Source organism: Phocoena phocoena, chromosome 3 (assembly GCF_963924675.1).
Source record: "Phocoena phocoena chromosome 3, mPhoPho1.1, whole genome shotgun sequence".
Lineage (NCBI taxonomy): Eukaryota > Metazoa > Chordata > Mammalia > Artiodactyla > Phocoenidae > Phocoena > Phocoena phocoena.
Window position 1 is genome coordinate 61503193 of NC_089221.1, and position 18823 is coordinate 61522015.

The 18823-nt window shown below is 39.2% G+C and overlaps 1 protein-coding gene across 9 annotated transcripts in view; it reads left to right on the forward strand.

Moving 5' to 3' along the window:
* Window positions 1-18823, forward strand: part of PDE8B (phosphodiesterase 8B) — a 252699-nt gene that overhangs the window by 207088 nt on the left and 26788 nt on the right. For all 9 annotated transcript variants that reach the window (XM_065874637.1, XM_065874644.1, XM_065874639.1 and 6 more), the window contains 2 exons: window positions 14511-14553; window positions 18514-18591. In XM_065874637.1, coding sequence (XP_065730709.1) covers window positions 14511-14553; window positions 18514-18591 — 121 coding nt within the window. The remainder of the gene's footprint in view (window positions 1-14510; window positions 14554-18513; window positions 18592-18823) is intronic.

Sequence of the window (18823 nt, forward strand, 5' to 3'; positions counted from 1 at the left end):
CATATGGTATTTGTCTTTCTGACTTACTTCACTTAGTATGATAATCTCTAGTTGCATCCATGTTGCTGCAAATGGCATTATTTCATTCTTTTTTATGGCTGAGTAGTATTCCATTGTATATATGTACCACATCTTCTTTATCCATTCGTCTGTCAATGGACATTTAGGTTGTTTCCACGTTTTGGCTATCGTGAATAGTGCTTCTATTAAAATAGGGGTGCATGTATCTTTTTGAATTAGAGTTTTCTCTGGGTATATGCCCAGGAGCGGGATTGCTGGGTCATATGGTAATTCTATTTTTAGTTTTCTGAGGAACCTCCATACTGTTTTCCACAATGGCTGCACCAACTTACATTCCCACCAACAGTTTAGGAGGGTTCCCTTTTCTCTACACCCTCTTCAGCGTTTGTTGTTTATAAACTTTTTAATGATGGCCATTCTGACTGGTGTGAGGTGGTACCTCATTGTAGTTTTGATTTTCATTTCTCTAATAATTAGTGATGTTGAGCATCTTTTCATGTACCTACTGGCCATCTGTATGTCTTCTTGGGAGAAATGTCTATTAAGGTCTTCTGCCCATTTTTCAATTGGGTTGTTTGTTTTTTTGTTGTTGAGTTGCATGAGCTGTTTGTATATTTTGGAGTTAAGCCTTTGTCAGTCGCATCATTTGCAAATGTTTTCTTCCATTCTGTGGGTTGTCTTTTCTTTCTTTTCTTTTTTTTTTTAAGGTTTCCTTTGCTGTGTAAAAGCTTGTAAATTTGATTAGGTCCCATTTGATTATTTTTGTTTTTATTTCTGTTGCCTTAGGAGTTGACCTAAGAAAACATTGGTACAATTTATGTCAGAGAATATTTTGCCTATGCTCTCTTCTAGGAGTTTATGGTGTCATGTCTTATGTTTAAGTCTTTAAGCCATTTTGAGTTTATTTTTGTGCATGGTGTGAGGGTGTGTTCTAACTTTACTGATTTACATGCATCTGTCCAACTTTCCCAGCACCACTTGCTGAAGAGACGATTTTTTCCCCCCATTTTATATTCTTGCCTCCTTTTTCAAAGATTAATTGACCATAGGTGTGTGGGTGTATTTCTGAGCTTTGTATTCTGCTCCATTGATTCGTATGTCTGTTTTTATACCAGTATCACACTGTTTTGATTACTGTAGCTTTGTAGTATTGTCTGAAGTCCAGGAGAGTTATGCCTCCTGCTTTGTTTTTTTCCTCAGGATTGCTTTGGCAATTCTGGGTCTTTTATGGTTCCATATAAATTTTTGGATTATTTGTTCTAGTTCTGTGAAAAATGCCATGGGTAATTTGATAGGGATCGGATTAAATCTGTAGGTTGCTTTGGGTAGTGTGGCCATTTTAACAATGTTAATTCTTCCAATCCAAGAGCATGGAATATCTTTCCATTTCTTTGAATTGTCTTTAATTTCCTTTATCAATGTTTTATGGTTCTCAGCGTATAAGTCTTTCACCTCCTTGGTCAGGTTTATTCCTAGGTATTTTATTTTTTGGTGCTATTTTAAAAGGTATTTTTTTTTACATTCCCTTTCTGACATTTCATTGTTAGTGTAAAGAAATGCAACTGATTTTTTAATGTTAATCTTATATCCTGCTACTTTGCTGAATTCATTTATTAGATCTAGTAGTTTTTGTGTGGTCCTTAGGGTTTTCTATATATAGTATCGTGTCATCTGCATAGAGTGACAGTTTTACCTCTTCCAAGAAGGAGTCACTTTTAAAACTTTATATCACCACAGTAATTGCTACCATAAAATGGAATACCACAATAGTTAGCCATAGTGAAAGGTTAACAGTAAAATAGATGTAGTAGAAAAACCCCCACAGTGTTAGTAAATCTAGAAAGCTATGGCTGTTGGTTGAAAGTTTGGAGACTGAGCCCCCTCTCCTTGGAAAGTGGTAGGTGTTAAAGACCCACCAACCTGAGGCTTTCTCCTTGATAAACCCAGAAGGCTTGGAAAAACATTAAAGGACAAATGACTTGAATATATGCTTTCAGGTTATTTAGCATCAAGTTTTGGAATGCCCTTAACTTACCTTTTAACCCCTCAGCATCATACCCTTTGTGAAATGCTATCTTGGCACTTTTGAACCAGCTTCCTGAAACTACCTGTTTTGTTTTCTGTCACATCCCCAGTGTCTAGAACATTACCTAGACACATAGTACATGCTCAACACAGAGTGAATAAGTTCATTGTGACAGGACTTGTTTTTTGTCCCCTATTAGTAAATCCCTTGAGAGCAGGGACTAGGTCCTAACCACCTTTGTCTCACAGGCCCAATAAATATTTCTTGAATTGAATTAGAAGATGAGGTATCAATTAGAGATGCCCTTTTTCTCCTGGGGGTGATTATTCACAAAATGTAAGCAAAGATTCTAATGAACAGCATTTTCCGAACCTCAGGACACACAATGATAACGCTGTTTTACAATTCTGTCCTCTCATAACTAATTTTTCCTTTGTGCTGTCCCACCTCTGGATAGCTTTCAAAGGACCTGATTTATTAAGCAAAGGTCTTGCTGATTGCTTCTATCTTATGCTAATCTCAGTGCAAGCAAAGTCTGGGTGTCATCAAGCAGTTTAATGAATCTCTGTTGAGTGCTGGGGTAACAGGAGTGAGAAAATGTTAGATCATTGCAGTTCCCGCGTTCTCTTGACAAAACCTAGCAGGCATCTGAGTTTACACAATAGAACATTTAGCAAAAGTGCCATCAGTCATGGATAGTTCTTTGAGAGCAAGAAACGTTAAGCAAAATGAAATTTCTTTCATATAAGTTTATATATAAGTTTGATATATGTTTCCCTTTGTCACTGAGCAGTGAGGGGACACAGGCTAGAGGAATGATGGCATAGAAGTGAGAAACACAAATGTGCTGCTTATGTGTCTACCTTAAAGGAAATGATTTCTGTAAACTAAAATCCATCCTGAAATAGCAAGCAGTGCTGCATCCATATTCTCAACAAACAGGATACATCTATGAAAGAGCAGGCCGAGGGAACCAGCATTATCTGGGCACCCACTATTTGCTAGACCAGTGGTTCTCAAAGTATGGCCACTGGATCAGCAGCCTCAGCCTTACAGAACTTGTTAGAAATGCAACTTCTCAGGCCCTGACCTACACCTACTGAAACAGAAATTATGGGGGCCCAGCACAACAGATGTGTGGTTGTGTGTGTGTGTGTGTGTGTGTGTGTGTGTGTGTGTGATTTTTCTTCTTTTTTGGCTGTGCCTCACGGCATGTGGGATTTTAGTTCTCCAACCAGGGGTTGAACCCGTATCCCCTGCAGCGGAAGCACGGAGTCTTAACCACTGGACCGCCAGGGAAGTCCCAGCAGTGTGGTTTTAACCAGCCTTCTATGTGACCCTAACATAAAAGACCAGCCTGAGAGCTAGTAGGCTAGGCATTTTGTACACATTATTTCATTTAATCCTCTTAGATCCTAAAAAGTAGGCATTGGTCCCCATTTACCCATAAGGAAACTGAGACTCAGTGAAGTTCATAAGTCTACACAACTAAAACTGGAGATATCAGAAGATCTGTTGGCAACCCTATGATTTTTCAGCTTGAATCAGTGTTTCTCAAACTGTAATGTGTAATCAAATCACTTAGAGATTCATGTTAAAATGCAGATTCTGATTCAGAGTCTGGAGTGAGCCTGGGAGTGGGTGGAGTTAACAAGCTCCAGGTGTTGCCAGTGCTGCTGGTGCAGAGCATTCTGAGTGGGGAGGCATCAGGAATGGCAGCGTGGTCCCCAGACCTGCAGTCCTGGCCTCACCTGGGAAATTGTTAGAGATCCAATTCTAGGCAGAAGTTTGAGAGTCACTATCATATTTCCATATTAGAAAGCTCAGTATTTGCCAGGTATGAAGCAAAGTGGTGCTTACATGGTAGGTATTTGAAAGCAATTAAAAGAGAAGCTGGGCAAGGGATAAAAGAGAAAACATCTAAGCCTGAATGGTCGCTTGCATTAAGTGTTTTCCCATGAGATAAGCATACAAAAATGATTATCACTGGGCTACATCATGAGAGTCCTTCTCTGTGTAAAGGCTTTTGCAAGTGCATGTTGAATGTAGGGCCAGTGGACACTAGTAAGAGAAGTTTTGACCAAGGGATACCAGCCATACCTGAACATGCTAGATCGGAGACTGCACAAAAGGTTGTTTAAGTTTTTCCAAGAAAATACCTAACAGCACAGGAGATATTTATTTTCAGCAAATTAACAACAACGAAAAAAAGCAGCTTGAGATCCTTCTTTTTGATCTTGTGTAATCTTAAATATTCATATGCATTTTCATTTACATCAAACCAATGCATGTTGCTTTGATGTGAGTAACATTTTAAATTACCATCAAGATAAAAGAGCAGAGATGATGTTATTTTGAGTCTGTAAGGCTCGTAAAATTAACCGAAGTGCGGAGATCTGACACGGAGCATCAGTTGGTATCCAGGCAACTTCTCCTCCGTCTCGGTGCTATAGTATTTTGAGAAACCAGGCTCGGAGTACGTGAGAACAACGACAACAACTTGTCCATGGCTTTGGGAGCTTACGTAAAGGTAACCATTGAGGACAGGGATCCAGAATGTTGCATGAGGCGTTTTCTTTCAGTGTTTGGAGAACACTGTTGGTGTTTGTTTGCTGTTTGGGAATTTTGAGAAGTGTATCTTCAAGTGGTTTTTGAAAATAGAGCAGATAGAAAGGATCTTTGATCTATGCATCAGATAGTCATACCTTCTGAGGAAATACTCATCAAAGTATCTTCAGTAAAGAAAGATGATCAAAGAAGTTCTGTATTAGACCACTCACACTATCACTTTCCTTGCATGTAAATGAAGGGAGGGTCTCGAATGACTCAGTTTCCATAATCAAATTTCTCATCCAGCGTTCAAACTCCACTGCATTACCGAAGTCATGTCATTATACATGAAAGCGTTCAGTTTTGTCATGAAGTTTTTGGTCAAGAATGTTCACCCTTAAAGATTGCTTACACTGATTATTTAAGAGAAGAGTGCTTTTCTTCATCTTAACCAGGTTTTTACCCCTTTTCATCATATTTGGGGTGGGGAAGACGCAGAAAACAAGCAAACAATACAAAGCCAAAGGCTGAAAACTCTGATCAAAGCCAGCGCTCTTCTGTATAATCAAGAAATATTTCAAAGTCACTTATCATTCCTTTACAAATGTATGCACAGATATGAACAACCATTTTGTGTTTTAAATAATATCTACTGGGTTTTATCACTGCATTGATTACGATGAGAAACTTCACAAAGAATCTCTCAGAGGCGCAGCAGCTGGTTTAGGGACGAGGGTGCACTCGGGTGTTTGATAGCCTTGATTTCTCACCATCACACCAGCTCTTTTGCTTGTCATAGATTTGACGCTATCAGAGCACATGGATTTTTTTTTTTTATCACTACTGTATTTGCTTTTTTCAAAAAAACACTCATTTTAAGGAAAAACTTCCTTATCGGTATTCTACCATGAAATGCTTTAGAGACATCCGTATTAAGTATAATCAACAAAGACCAATAGGATGTTCAAATCATTAACAACAGTGTTTTCACCACAAGCTATAAGGTAAAGAACCTGGTTAACCTCAGTTCTTATGGACTCATATCTACTGAACTTCTATGTGCAGGTACTATGTTAGCACTCAGTATACAAAGGTAATCAAGTGAGACACAGCTCCTGCTAAGAGTAGGACTTACAGTTGGGAACGATAACAAACAATCAAATAAGTACAAAGTTATGAACTGTAAAAAAACGTAATAAAGGAAAAGTCCATTGAGAACATAGGACACTAGGACTTAACCTCGTGAGGGACTGGGATGGGCAGGAAATACCCGGGAAGGCTTCCCTGAGAAACCACCGTTCAGCTAAGATCTGCAGGATAAATAGGCAAAAGGAAGAAAATGGGTTGGGAAGCTTTCTGGGTAAGAGTCACATGTGCAAAGCCTCTGAGGTTGTAAAGAGCATGGAAAAATTAGAGGGATGGCAGTGTGGCCTGCAAGCTGAAAGCCCAGGACAGAGTAGCAGGGGTCAGTGGTGCATCTGGGGAGCTGGCAGGGGCCAGGGTGAGCACAGCCTCATAGCCAGGTTGTCAAATGGGGCTGACCCTGAGACCAATTGGGAAGTGTGAGTTTTAAGCAGGAGAATGACAGGATTAAATGTACAGTTTTGCAAGATTACACTCATTGAAAAGTTGAGAATGGATTAGGTTGCGAGGGTTATTGCTGAGGTTAGAGTTAGATGAGAGCTGATGGTAGCCTTGTACTCTGACAATGGAGAGAAATGGGTAATCCCAGAGGTATTTAGAAGTGAGATTTTACAGGATTTGATGATGGACTCATCAAGAGGATGAGAGAAAAGGAAGCATCACGGATGACTACCAGGCTCACATACTGGGAACCTGGTGATTTTAATTACAACTGATGCCTCGTATGACTGTCATTCCGTGATGACAAAAGCAGATTCAGATATTTCTACCAAATGCTATTCACACTCTCCCAAGGTGATTCTGAAATGAATGTTGAAGGACGTATCTAGTATTTATTTGCTTGTTAGCTTGTTATTGTGATCCTGGCCTTGACTCATTATTTTTTTAACATCTTTATTGGAGTATAATTGCTTTACAATGGTGGTTAGTTTCTGCTTTATAACAAATTGAATCAGCTATACATATATCCCCATATCTCCTCCCTCTTGCGTCTCCCTCCCACCCTCCCTATCCCACCCCTCTAGGTGGACACAAAGCACGGAGCTGATCTCCCTGTGCTATGCGGCTGCTTCCCACTAGCTACCTATTTTACATTTGGTAGTGTATATATAAGTCCATGCCACTCTCTCACTACATCCCAGCTTACCCTTCCCCCTCCCCGTGTCCTCAAGTCCACTCGCAACGTCTGCGTCTTTATTCCTGTCCTGCCCCTAGGTTCTTCAGAACCAATTTTTTTTTTTTATTCCATATATATGTGTTAGCATACGGGATTTGTTTTTCTCTTTCTGACTTACTTCACTCTGTATAACAGACTCTAGGTCCATCTACCTCACTACAAATAACTCAATTTCATTTCTTTTTATAGCTGAGTAATATTCCATTGTATATATGTGCCACATCTTCTTTATCCATTCATCAGTCGATGGACACTTAGGTTGCTTCCATGTCCTGGCTATTGTAAATAGTGCTTCAGTGAACATTGTGGTACATGACTCTTTTTGAATTACGGTTTTCTCAGGGTATATGCCCAGTAGTGGGATTACTGGGTCGTATAGTAGTTCTATTTTTAGTTTTTTAATGAACCTCCATACTGTTCTCCATAGTGGCTGTATCAATTTACATTCCCACCAACAGTGCAAGAGGGTTCCCTTTTCTCCACACCCTCTCCAGAATTTATTATTTGTAGGTTTTTTGATGATGGCCATTCTGACTGGTGTGAGGTGATACCTCATTATAGTTTTGATTTGCATTTCTCTAATGATTAGTGACGTTGAGCACCCTTTCATGTGTTTGTTGGCAATCTGTATAGCTTATTTGGAGAAATGTCTATTTAGGTCTTCTGCCCATTTTTGGATTGGGTTGTTTTTTTGATATTGAGCTGCATGAGCTGCTTGTATATTTTGGAGATTAATCCTTCGTCAGTTGCTTCACTTGCAAATATTTTCTCCCATTCTGAGGGTTGTCACTTCATCTTGTTTATAGTTTCCTTTGCTGTGCAAAAGCTTTTAAGCTTCATTAGGTCCCATTTGTTTATTTTTGTTTTTATTTCCATTTCTCTAGGAGGTAGGTCAAAAAGGATCTTGCTGTGATTTATGTCAGAGTGTTCTACCTATGTTTTCTTTTAAGAGTTTTATAGTGTGTGGCCTTACATTTAGGCCTTTAATCCATTTTGAGTTTATTTTTGTGTATGGTGTTAGGGAGTGTTCTAATTGCATTCTTTTACATGTAGCTGTCCAGTTTTCCCATCACCACTTATTGAAGAGGCTGTCTTTTCTCCGTTGTACATTCTTACCTCCTTTATCAAAGGTGAGGTGAACATATGTGCATAGGTTTCTCTCTGGGCTTTCTATCCTGTTCCATTGATCTATATTTCTGTTTTTGTGCCAGTACCATACTGTCTTGATTACTGTAGCTTTGTAGTATGGTCTGAAGTCAGGGAGCCTGATTCCTCCAGCTCCATTTTTCTTTCTCATGATTGCTTTGGCTATTTGGGGTCTTTTGTGTTTCCATACAAATTGTGAAATTTTTTGTTCTAGTTCTGTGAAAAATGCCTTTGTTTAGTTTGATGGGGATTGCATTGAATCTGTAGATTGCTTTGGGTACTGTAGTCATTTTCACAATGTTGATTCTTCCAATCCAAGAACATGGTATATCTCTCCATCTGTATTTATCATCTTTAATATCTTTCATCAGTGTCTTATAGTTTTCTGCATAGAGGTCTTTTGTCTCCTTAGGTAGGTTTATTCCTAGGTATTTTATTCTTTTTGTTGCAGTAGTAAATGGGAGTGTTTCCTTAATTTATCTTTCAGATTTTTCATCATTAGTGTAGAGGAATGCAAGAGATTTCTGTGCATTAATTTTGTTTCCTGCTACTTTACCACATTCATTGATGAGCTCTAGCAGTTTTCTGGTAACATCTTTAGGATTCTCTATGTATAGTATCAGGTCATCTGCAAACAGTGACAGCTTTACTTCTTCTTTTCCAATTTGGATTTCTTTTTTATTTATTTTTCTTCTCTGATTGCCATGGCTAAAACTTCCAAAACTATGTTGAATATTAGTGGTGAGAGTGGGTAACGTTGTCTTGTTCCTGGTCTTAGTGGAAATGGTTTCTGTTTTTCACCATTGAGAATGATGTTGGTTGTGGGTTTGTAAAATATGGCCTTTATTATGTTGAGGTAAGTTCCCTCTATGCCTACTTTCTCGAGGATTATCATAAATTGGTGTTGAATTTTATCAAAAGCTTTTTCTGCATCTATTGAGATGATCATATGGGTTTTATCCTTCAGTTTGTTAGTATGGTGTATCACATTAATTGATTTGCATATATTGAAGAATCCTTGCATTCCTGGGATAAACCCCACTTGATCATGGTGTATGATCCTTTTAATGTGCTGTTGGATTCTGTTTGCTAGTATTTTGTTGAGGCTATTTGCATCTATGTTCATCAGTGATATTGGCCTGTAGTTCTCTTCTTTTGTGAACATCTTTCTCTGGTTTTGGTATCAGGGTGATGGTGGCCTCGTTGAATGAGTTTGGGAGTGTTCCTCCCTCTGCTATATTTTGGAAGAGTTTGAGAAGGATAGGTGTTAGCTCTTCTCTAAATGTTTGATAGAATTCGCCTGTGAAGCCATCTGGTTCTGGGCTTTTGTTTGCTGGAAGATTTTTGATCACAGTCTCAATTTCAGTGCTTGTGATTGGTCTGTTTATATTTTCTATTCCTTCTTGGTTCAGTCTCGGAATGTTGTACGTTTCTAAGAATTTGTCCATTTCTTCCAGGTTGTCCATTTTATTGGCATATAGTTGCTTGTAGTAATCTCTCATGATCCTTTGTATTTCTGCAGTATCAGTTGTTACTTCTGCTTTTTCATCTAATTCTACTGATTTGAGTCTTCTCCGTTTTTTTCTTGATGAGTCTGGCTAATGGTTTATCAATTTTGTTTGTCTTCTCAAAGAACCAGCTTTTCATTTTATTGATCTTTGCTACTGTTTCTTTCATTTCTTTTTCATTTATTTCTGATCTGATCTTTATGATTTCTTTCCTTCTGCTAACTTTAGGGGTTCTTTTGTTCTTGCTTCTCTAATTGCTTTAGGTGTAAGGTTAGGTTGTTTATCTGAGACATTTCTTGAGGTAGGGTTGTATTGCTATAAACTTCCCTCTTAGAACTGCTTTTGCTGCATCCCATAGGTTTTGGGTCGTTGTGTCTCCATCGTCATTTGTTTCTAGGTATTTTTTTATTTCCTCAGTGATCTCTTGCTTATTAAGTAGTGTATTGTTTAGCCTCCGTGTGTTTGTATTTTTTCCAGATTTTTTCCTGTAATTGATATCTAGTCTTATAGCGTTGTGGTCAGAAAAGATACTTGATACGATTTCAATTTTCTTAAATTTACCAAGGCTTGATCTGTGACCCAGGATATGATCTATCCTGGAGGATGTTCCACGAGCACTTGAGAAGAAAGTGTATTCTGTTGTTTTTGGATGGAATGTCCTGTAAATATCTATTAAGTCCATCTTGTTTAATGTGTCATTTAAAGCTTGTGTTTCCTTATTTATTTTCATTTTGGATGATCTGTCCATTGGTGAAAGTGGGGTGTTAAAGTCTCATACTATGATTGTGTTACTCTCGATTTCCCCTTTTATGGCTGTTAGCATTCGCCTTATTTATTGTGTGCTATGTTGGGTGCATAAATATTTACAATTGTTATATCTTCTTCTTGGATTGATTCCCTTCATCATTATGTAGTGTCCTTCTTTGTCTCTTGTAATAGTCTTTGTTTTAAAGTCTATTTTGTCTGATAGGAGAATTGCTACTCCAGCTTTCTTTTGATTTCCATTTGCATGGAATATCTTTTTCATCCCCTCACTTTCAGTCTGTATGTGTCCCTACGTCTGAAGTGGGTCTCTTCTAGACAGCATATATACAGGTCTTGTTTTTGTATCCATTCAGCCAGTGTGTGTCTTTTCGTTGGAGCATTTAATCCATTTATGTTTAAGGTAGTTATCGATATGTGTGTTCCTATGTTACCATTTTCTTAATTGTTTGGGGTTTGTTATTGCAGGTCTTTTCCTTCTCTTGTGTTTCCTGCCTAGAGAAGTTCCTCTAGCACTTGGAGTAAAGCTGGTTTGGTGCTGCTGAACTCTCTCAGCTTTTGCTTGTCTGTAAAGGTTTTAATTTCTCCTCGAATCTGAATGAGATCCTTGCTGGGTAGAGTAATCTTGGTTGTAGGTTTTTCCCTTTCATCACTTTAAATATGTCCTGCCACTCCATTCTGGCTTGCAGAGTTTCTGCTGAAGATCAGCTGTTAACCTTATGGGGATTCCCTTGTATGTTATTTGTTGGGTCATAGGGTAGGCATATGTTTAACTTTGTAAGAAACTACCAGACCTTTTTTGTAGTGTCTGTACCACTTTATACACCCTCCAACATGTGAGAGTTCTACTTGTTCCACATACTTGGCAGAATTTCTTTTTTAGACATTCTGGTGGACGTGTAAAGAAAATATCGTCTTAAAATGATTATTCTTTAAGAGGAAAACTATCAAATGACCCTGAAATCACACATACACGCACGTGTGCACACACACACCCGGAATTCGTAGTGCTTTTGAGCCAAGCATAATCAGGTATCTGTACACAAAGCATTTAGCACAAGGACAGTAACACTTGTGGGAACCTATAGTATTTTAAGGAATTAAAAGATTGGAATTATGATTTTTTTTCTTCCCCAAAAACAGGCTGTAAGCTTCCAAGGCCTTGCTAAGAAATTCCAGCTTTGAGCTCTGGCAAGAGTGGCACAGGCAAGGCCAGCAGTATTCACATTGCAGAACCTTAGTGCTGAAGCCTGGGGGACACATGATATCAGAATTCTTAGTCATTACTGTATGCATTTCCATTACAAAAGGGAAAACAAACACACTACACTCTGGAGAGATTGGCTGACATGTAACCATTGAATTACGATTTCTTTGCTTTGCTTTAGCATGCATGTGACAAAACCTATCGATAGCAGAGATTCAAACCCTCCCCAGAATTACACAGAAAATTGTATTCAGACACATGCCCTTCACTGAACCCAGGGATATTGTCCTCAGACCCCAGTTTAACAAGCTTGCGCCGGGGCTTCCCTTCTGGGGCCTGACTGTAGAGAGCAACGTGACAAAGAGAAGTGGTTTTAGATGGAGAGAGCTGGGTTTGAAATTGGGATCTGCTGCATGCTGGCTGTGTGGTTCAGACAAGCCCCTCAGCTTCTCGAAACCTCAGCTTCTGCATCTGTCAGAAGGAATGACAACCTTTCCTCCTTTCAAGGGTGCTGTAATGACTAGATTGTAAGTGTAGAGCTGCTAGCACCGTGCAAACATGTAAGAGATGGCTGCTTTGGTCACAGGAGAAGTGGTTCCTCCTCTCTTCCTGCCCACAGGCCTCTCCTGGCTGCCCACCAGAGAGTGCCAAACTACAGGACCACTCGTTCTCTGTATTTCCTCAGTGAACCTGACTGAGAATTATGAGGAAATAATTTTGGGTTTTTTTGTTTTGTTTGGTTTTTTTTTGCGGTAAAAAAACACTGCTGTGGCCTCTCCCATTGCGGATGGAGCACAGGCTCCGGACGCGCAGGCTCAGTGGCCATGGCTCACGGGCCCAGCCGCTCCGCCACGTGGGATCTTCCCGGACTGGGGCATGAACCCGTGTCCCCTGCATCGGCAGGCGGACTCTCAACCACTGCGCCACCAGGGAAGCCCTGAGGAAATAATTTTAATAAAAGCATTCATACCAAGTTATAAATGATGGGTGGGTTTAGCCTTCCAAGAAGAAAATTGTAATTCTAAAAGAATTGTTTTCATTCACATGAATCTTTGGTTGTAAAAGGAGGTATCTGGGAGAGGCAGGAAGATAACCTGAGTTGGAAGCTTCAGTAAAAACCTAGCACTGCTGGGGTGTGATGGGCAAACTGTCCTCAGGCACTGCTCTTACCACAGAGGATTGTGAAGGGAATTAGGACCTGACACAGCCCTGCAGAACCTCTGCGTGCAAAGCAAGTGGTGATTGGTTGTTTGAGGAGTACTTCCAGTTTCTGCTGCTGTCCATAACGAAGAGCCCATCAGAGACAGATGAGCCAATTGAGGGCCACAGGTTTATGGGGATGCAGCATGCTCAGCTCAGAAATCGCTGAACGCAACATCCTGTGTGGAGAAAGGCCAGAGCCACCTCAGCAGACGGACCCGGTACCTCTCCTCTCCCCTCCTCCCTGTCCCCTCTTCTCCCTTCAGGGGCAGGTGCACATTTCCGTCCCAAAGGCAGGGTTGGACTGTGCATCCGTGGACCTTGGGCTTCATTAGTTCCATCGAGACTAGATGGAGCACAAAGCCTACACTGACCTCCCAGGAGGCCCACAGTTCAATCAGCTGGCCTGCAGAAGTCAACGAAAGACAAAAAGTGGCTTTCTGTGTAATCTGCGGAGCCATGGGGCTTTGTTCCTAAAGGAGAGATGTACTGTGAGTCAAAGAGAAAAGCTAAGCATTTAAAGATCACTTGCTTTTGAGCTGAAGCTGACTGAGAAGAAGTTGTATTCATTTGGTCATCAGAACTTCATACTGCACTCAGTAGCTTTGTAGCGAATGATCTTTATTTGTAAAGGAAAAACGTAAAACAGCTGTTCACAGAAGAAATAAAAAGTTCCCGTAGTCACGGGATAAATAAGCCACAGCCCTTAGTCACATATAAGGCCAAGGTCTCACACAGGCTGGCCGTGTAATTTTTTCTGTAATTACGTGGAATGAACTGTGCAGAATAATTCATACAAAACCCCTATTTTAACACGTCAGGTTTACATGATGATTTTTCAATGGTTCAATCAAGCTGGAACCTTTTACTGTATCTGAAATATATGGGACTTCTGGCTGTTACAGCTGATGTTGCTAAACCATACTAATCTTCCCCCCATAAACAGTCCTACATACTCATCTGTCTTGTTTTTCAGGTTAACTTATTCCATTCATTCAGTGCTTACAAATGTGTGACGGTTTGAGAAACTGGAAGTAGGTGGATTTAGCAGCAAAGCAGCATGATTATAATCATGATAATGCTAGGTGTGCCCCAGTAACAGTGTCTTAGTTATAAACACCAGAAATGCAGAACCCCCAAAGAAAGCGTATTTATTATTTCTAATGTTAATAACTGCACTAAACAGTTGACAGATATGTACTGAGCATTCGCACAAAAAAGTTGATACCGAGAAAGAACTAGGTGCAAAATTGAATCTAAAGTTCAGACTTTATGAAGAAACATTTAGTAAATTGACTGTCTATAATTGAAGTACATTTGAAGAGCTTTTGGGGAAAGTTTTTTAATATCCCAGGCTTAAATTTAGATTGCTTTTATATTACAGGAAAAATGTATAGCATGTCTGAAATATAAACAGAGTACATATAAAAATCTTAAATTTTGTTTTAAATTTTGTTTTTTTGTCTTTCTGCATTTCTGCAGACTGTCAAAATGAGAACAGCTGACTGGAGATCCAGACATCTTGCTTAGAAAGTGTATCCCTTGGGTATCTCCCTGCTTTCAGGCTCAGGCATTCTATAAGTGTCTGGATGTAACAGAGAATTTGTAGTATTATCAGCGGGTGTCCATCTTTCATCTGTTCATATTATCTGTGCAACTTCTTGTTTTCTTGAATTTTTCAGAGTTTTTAATGAAATTGGTTGGAAATGTAACTAATACCATATTTAAAATTTCTTTTTCTTGCTTTACCAAACTTCTGAACAACTTTAGATTCACAAGGTTCATCGTGACTCAGGAGATAATTCTCAAACAGGTGAGAATACTTCAATTTCACTCTTACATACTCAGGTGGAATTCATGGGTTCAAGTCTATGAATCACTGAAGAAGTCTGGATTGACAGTCACCACCCCAGAACTTGGATTGCTGATATCTGAGTGCTGATACTGCAAGGTCTGAGAGCGAGGTTAAAAGCAGGATCCCTTAAAAAGCTTTGAATCTTCATTCATGGCAACCTTTTCTACTGAATGCCTTCTTCATCCTGGTTTCTTTTGCTGACTAGAAACCATGGAGAGCAAGGTAAACTGAAAATAGAGAGTGGCCTGAAAGTCCAGGGGACACACATTATTATACCATAGTTAGTCTTCCCTTTCTTTGCAGCAGTCAGTGACTACATACAATTAGAAAATGTGAATGGGCCCTCGCCAGGCAGTCAGGAGCAGCAAATCACCATTTCAGCTGCCCACATCCTCACATCATACCTTGAGCAAGACTCTCACTGTCTGACTCTTGGTTTCCTCTGCCATAAAAAGAGGAGGCTGAACCTAATGACTTCTACATTTGAAAGGTCTAGAATTCTTTGATCATTAGAGGGGAAAATCAGTCTGCTACCAAAGATTTAAAATTCTCGTTCCTGCACACACACCACACATTCTCTCCCTTGTTGGTGGCTTTCCCAGCCACTGAGGCATAAAGTTGGACCCTGGGCTACTTACTGTAGTGCCTTTCCTGGATTCTAAAATGGACCATATTTTCACCTACTCAGAAAGATTTCATTTGATCTTTCTGAGCTTCAGTTTCTTCATTTGTAAAATGAATTAACAATGCCTATGAGAATTAAAGGAGAAAATGTATATAATGTCTAGCAGTACCTGGCGTTTAACTGTTTGGTATCCTTCTCCTCTTCCCTCTACACTTTTTCTCTGTCTCTCTCTTTCACAGATGTTTTAGTTTATTTCTTTAACCTAGTGAGAATATTATTTTAACTTACTTAAGAGCTTCTGAGTGTCAAAAACTGTTATAAGCATTTTCATATCCTTTACAGTGCCCAGTATTGCCTTGCACATAATAGACACTCAGTAAATACAGAACATTGATTAACTGAAACCCTCCCATCTTGGAAAGCATAAGTTCCACCACTTATTAACTCTTGGACCTTAAGTTACCCACATAATCTCTCCAAGTTTAAATTTCCTCATCAGTAAAATGGGGATTGCACTGTGTAGCTTTCAGAATTGTAATGATTGTGTAAGATAATTACTATATTTAAAATAAATAGTAAAGCACAATGTCTGGTGCATAGTAGGTGCTCAGTAAGTGGTAGCTATTTTTTTTTTAATTGATGACACTGTATCCTTTTTTGCCATTGAGTACAGCTATTTGAATCTCTCTTATCCTTCTTTTCTCTGGTTTTAAAGTTCATTCCATAATATCTTTTGAGAGAATGAATAAATGAATTCTTTGATTTAAATGGCCTTTATTGAATAAATAATTTCTCCAAACTTTTAGTCTTTTCTGTTGCTATAGATTTTCTTAATTTTAGCTGAGATAAAAGTCAGAAAGAATAAGCATTATCCATCTTTGAGTAATTATTTCTAGTGAATGATTTAGAATTCAACCAGCCAGCCTGGGCTATAGCCTCCCTAGTTTAGTTTTATTTGGAAACTACATTTTGAGGAATTCTTGTGCTCTTTAATCCTGAATTTAATCTTAAATCGCTAATAAGTTAGATTTAATTTGTTATCTGGTAAACAACTGTTAGGAATATGTATGATTATTACATTCCTAAATGTAATAGGCTGAATCCAATGTCTCGCAAGTGACCACTATTAGTTCCTCAGGGTTTGAAAGATGTAATATGATCTTAACAATATAATTTTATAGGTATCTTATAAAGAAATACTGAAACTCAAATCCAAGGCTAGGAAAATTATTAAGGCAGGGTCTGAAAGAAAATTAGGCAAAGGGGTAGTAAAATAGTTTAAGTTAGGTGATTTAAGACAAGGTCTCATGGCTGGCTATGTTGTTCAGATTAACTTTATAATAGTTCTGCCTTCCACTTTATGCTGTATAAATATAATTCAAGTTTCGTTACTGATTTAACCTTTTTAAAATTGAATCAGATGTTTAATGACATTAAAGTAAATGGTTAAAAATGTGATCTAGAGAAATATCTAAGACATATTATAAAGTGATAGCAAGTAGTAAAATAATATTATATAACATGATCCCACATTTGCTTAAAAAGAAGGTATACATGCTGATGAACAAATGTAATTAATAGCAACAGGCAAACATGAACTTTATATTTACTATGTAGCAGGCACTGTTCTAAGTGCTATCTATGAATTAACTTGTTTACATCTCACAACAGCCTATGAATGCGGTGCTATAACTATCCCCACTTTGCAGGTGTGGATACTGAGACACAGAGAAGGAACATTCCCAAAGTTGCACAGCTATTAGATGGCATAGTGGAGATTGGAGTTTTGGCAGTTTGGCTCTGGAACTGGTTCTCTTAGTTACTATGCTCTCTTGCACTTTTTTTGGTGTCAGTAGGCAGCTCTTTAAAAAGCATTGCATCTTTTTTTCTTTCTTGGAATATGATCATTTATCAGTGTCTAAGAAAAGCATCCCCCTGCTGAAACCTGCACATCTGCCTCCTTTCTGCACAGTGAGGAGAAATTCTATGTTATGGTTAAGTTTCTCTCCTTGCTCATGGGTTACTCCTACAAGAAGCAAATGCCCTGAAAATGCAATTTTCTGAAGCCACCTCTGCTGCCCTGACATTTTTATCCTTTGGTCCTCACTGGTAGCATGCACCGTTTGATTAGATCTCACATTAATGTGACAGCACATTTTGAGCATTAAATTCAAAGTCTGCAAAGACTTACACAGATTTTTTTTTTTTTTTTTTTTTTTTTTATGCGTTACGCGGGCCTCTCACTGTCGTGGCCTCTCCCGTTGCGGAGGACAGGCTCCGGACGCGCAGGCTCAGCGGCCATGGCTCACGGGCCCAGCCGCTCCGCGGCATGTGGGATCCTCCCAGACCGGGGCACGAACCCGCGTCCCCTGCATCGGCAGGCGGACTCCCAACCACTGCGCCACCAGGGAAGCCCCACAGATTTTTTAAGTGCTTTTTTTCCTTCAGAAAACAAGGACAAAACTGAGAGTTAAATTGTTGGAATTTTTTGGGATCAGAAAACTGCTTTTTCTTCTCTTCATTCTTGGGATCAACAGTCTGCATCATTTGATGAAATCATATCCTCAGGAGAACCTAGAAAACCATCAAGAGGTCTTTTACAGAGGGACCTAAAATTGGTCCAAATCAGTTTCTCAAACTCTACTCTCTATGAATTTGACTAGTATTTTATTTCCTCAAATATCCCCATAAAAGCCTTCCCCACCCATTGAAATGTATTGTCCTTCATGTCAAAATGAACCCCTCAAAATTTCCCCCAAGTGTTTTGTTTTTTTTTTTTTTTTTTTTTGCGGTACGCGGGCCTCTTCACTGTTGTGGCCTCTCCCGTTGCGGAGCACAGGCTCCGGACGCGCAGGCTCAACGGCCACGGCTCACGGGCCCAGCCGCTCCGTGGCATGTGGGATCTTCCCGGCCCGGGGCACAAACCCTGTCCCCTGCATCGGCAGGCGGACTCTCAACCACTGCACCACCAGAGAAGCCCTCCCCCAAGTTTTACTGTTTATTTTCAAGAAGATATTTATTAATGGAACTAAGTAACCCTTAATAATAAGCTCCATTACAATGTAATGTGGTACCACAAGGAAAAGATGTCATTTTACAATTAATATGACTGATAATTCTGTGTGTATTGATGATTTGAAGAGACAGTGGCTCACTATTTCTTAAAAATATTTTACAGTGCTTAAAAAGTAACCTCGTTTTCTTTGGAGAATGAGGGAAAAAATATGTCTAAACTTTGCCTGTGAATAAGCTTGAAAACTAATCACTCTCCGTTACTAATCTGAAATCCCTAGAGTCTCATTCATTCAGACACAAGAACAGGAGGAAAGAGTCCATTGATGTGAAATCAATATCATCTCGAGGCAGTGATGGTAAGTTTTTCACATTTCCTTGACTCTAAAGTGTAGAAAATGACACAGGAATATATTTAAGAATTCCTCAGCATATAAACAAAACCCCAAGGAATAGGATTACAACTAAACTGGCTTTTTTCCTGTAGATGGAAAAAATTTTAGGCCTTTTTATTCTTTTTTTTACTTTTTATAGTCTTTGCCTTCTCTGTGAAATGACTCCATGCTTGTTCCTTTATGGCCTAACGTGTGT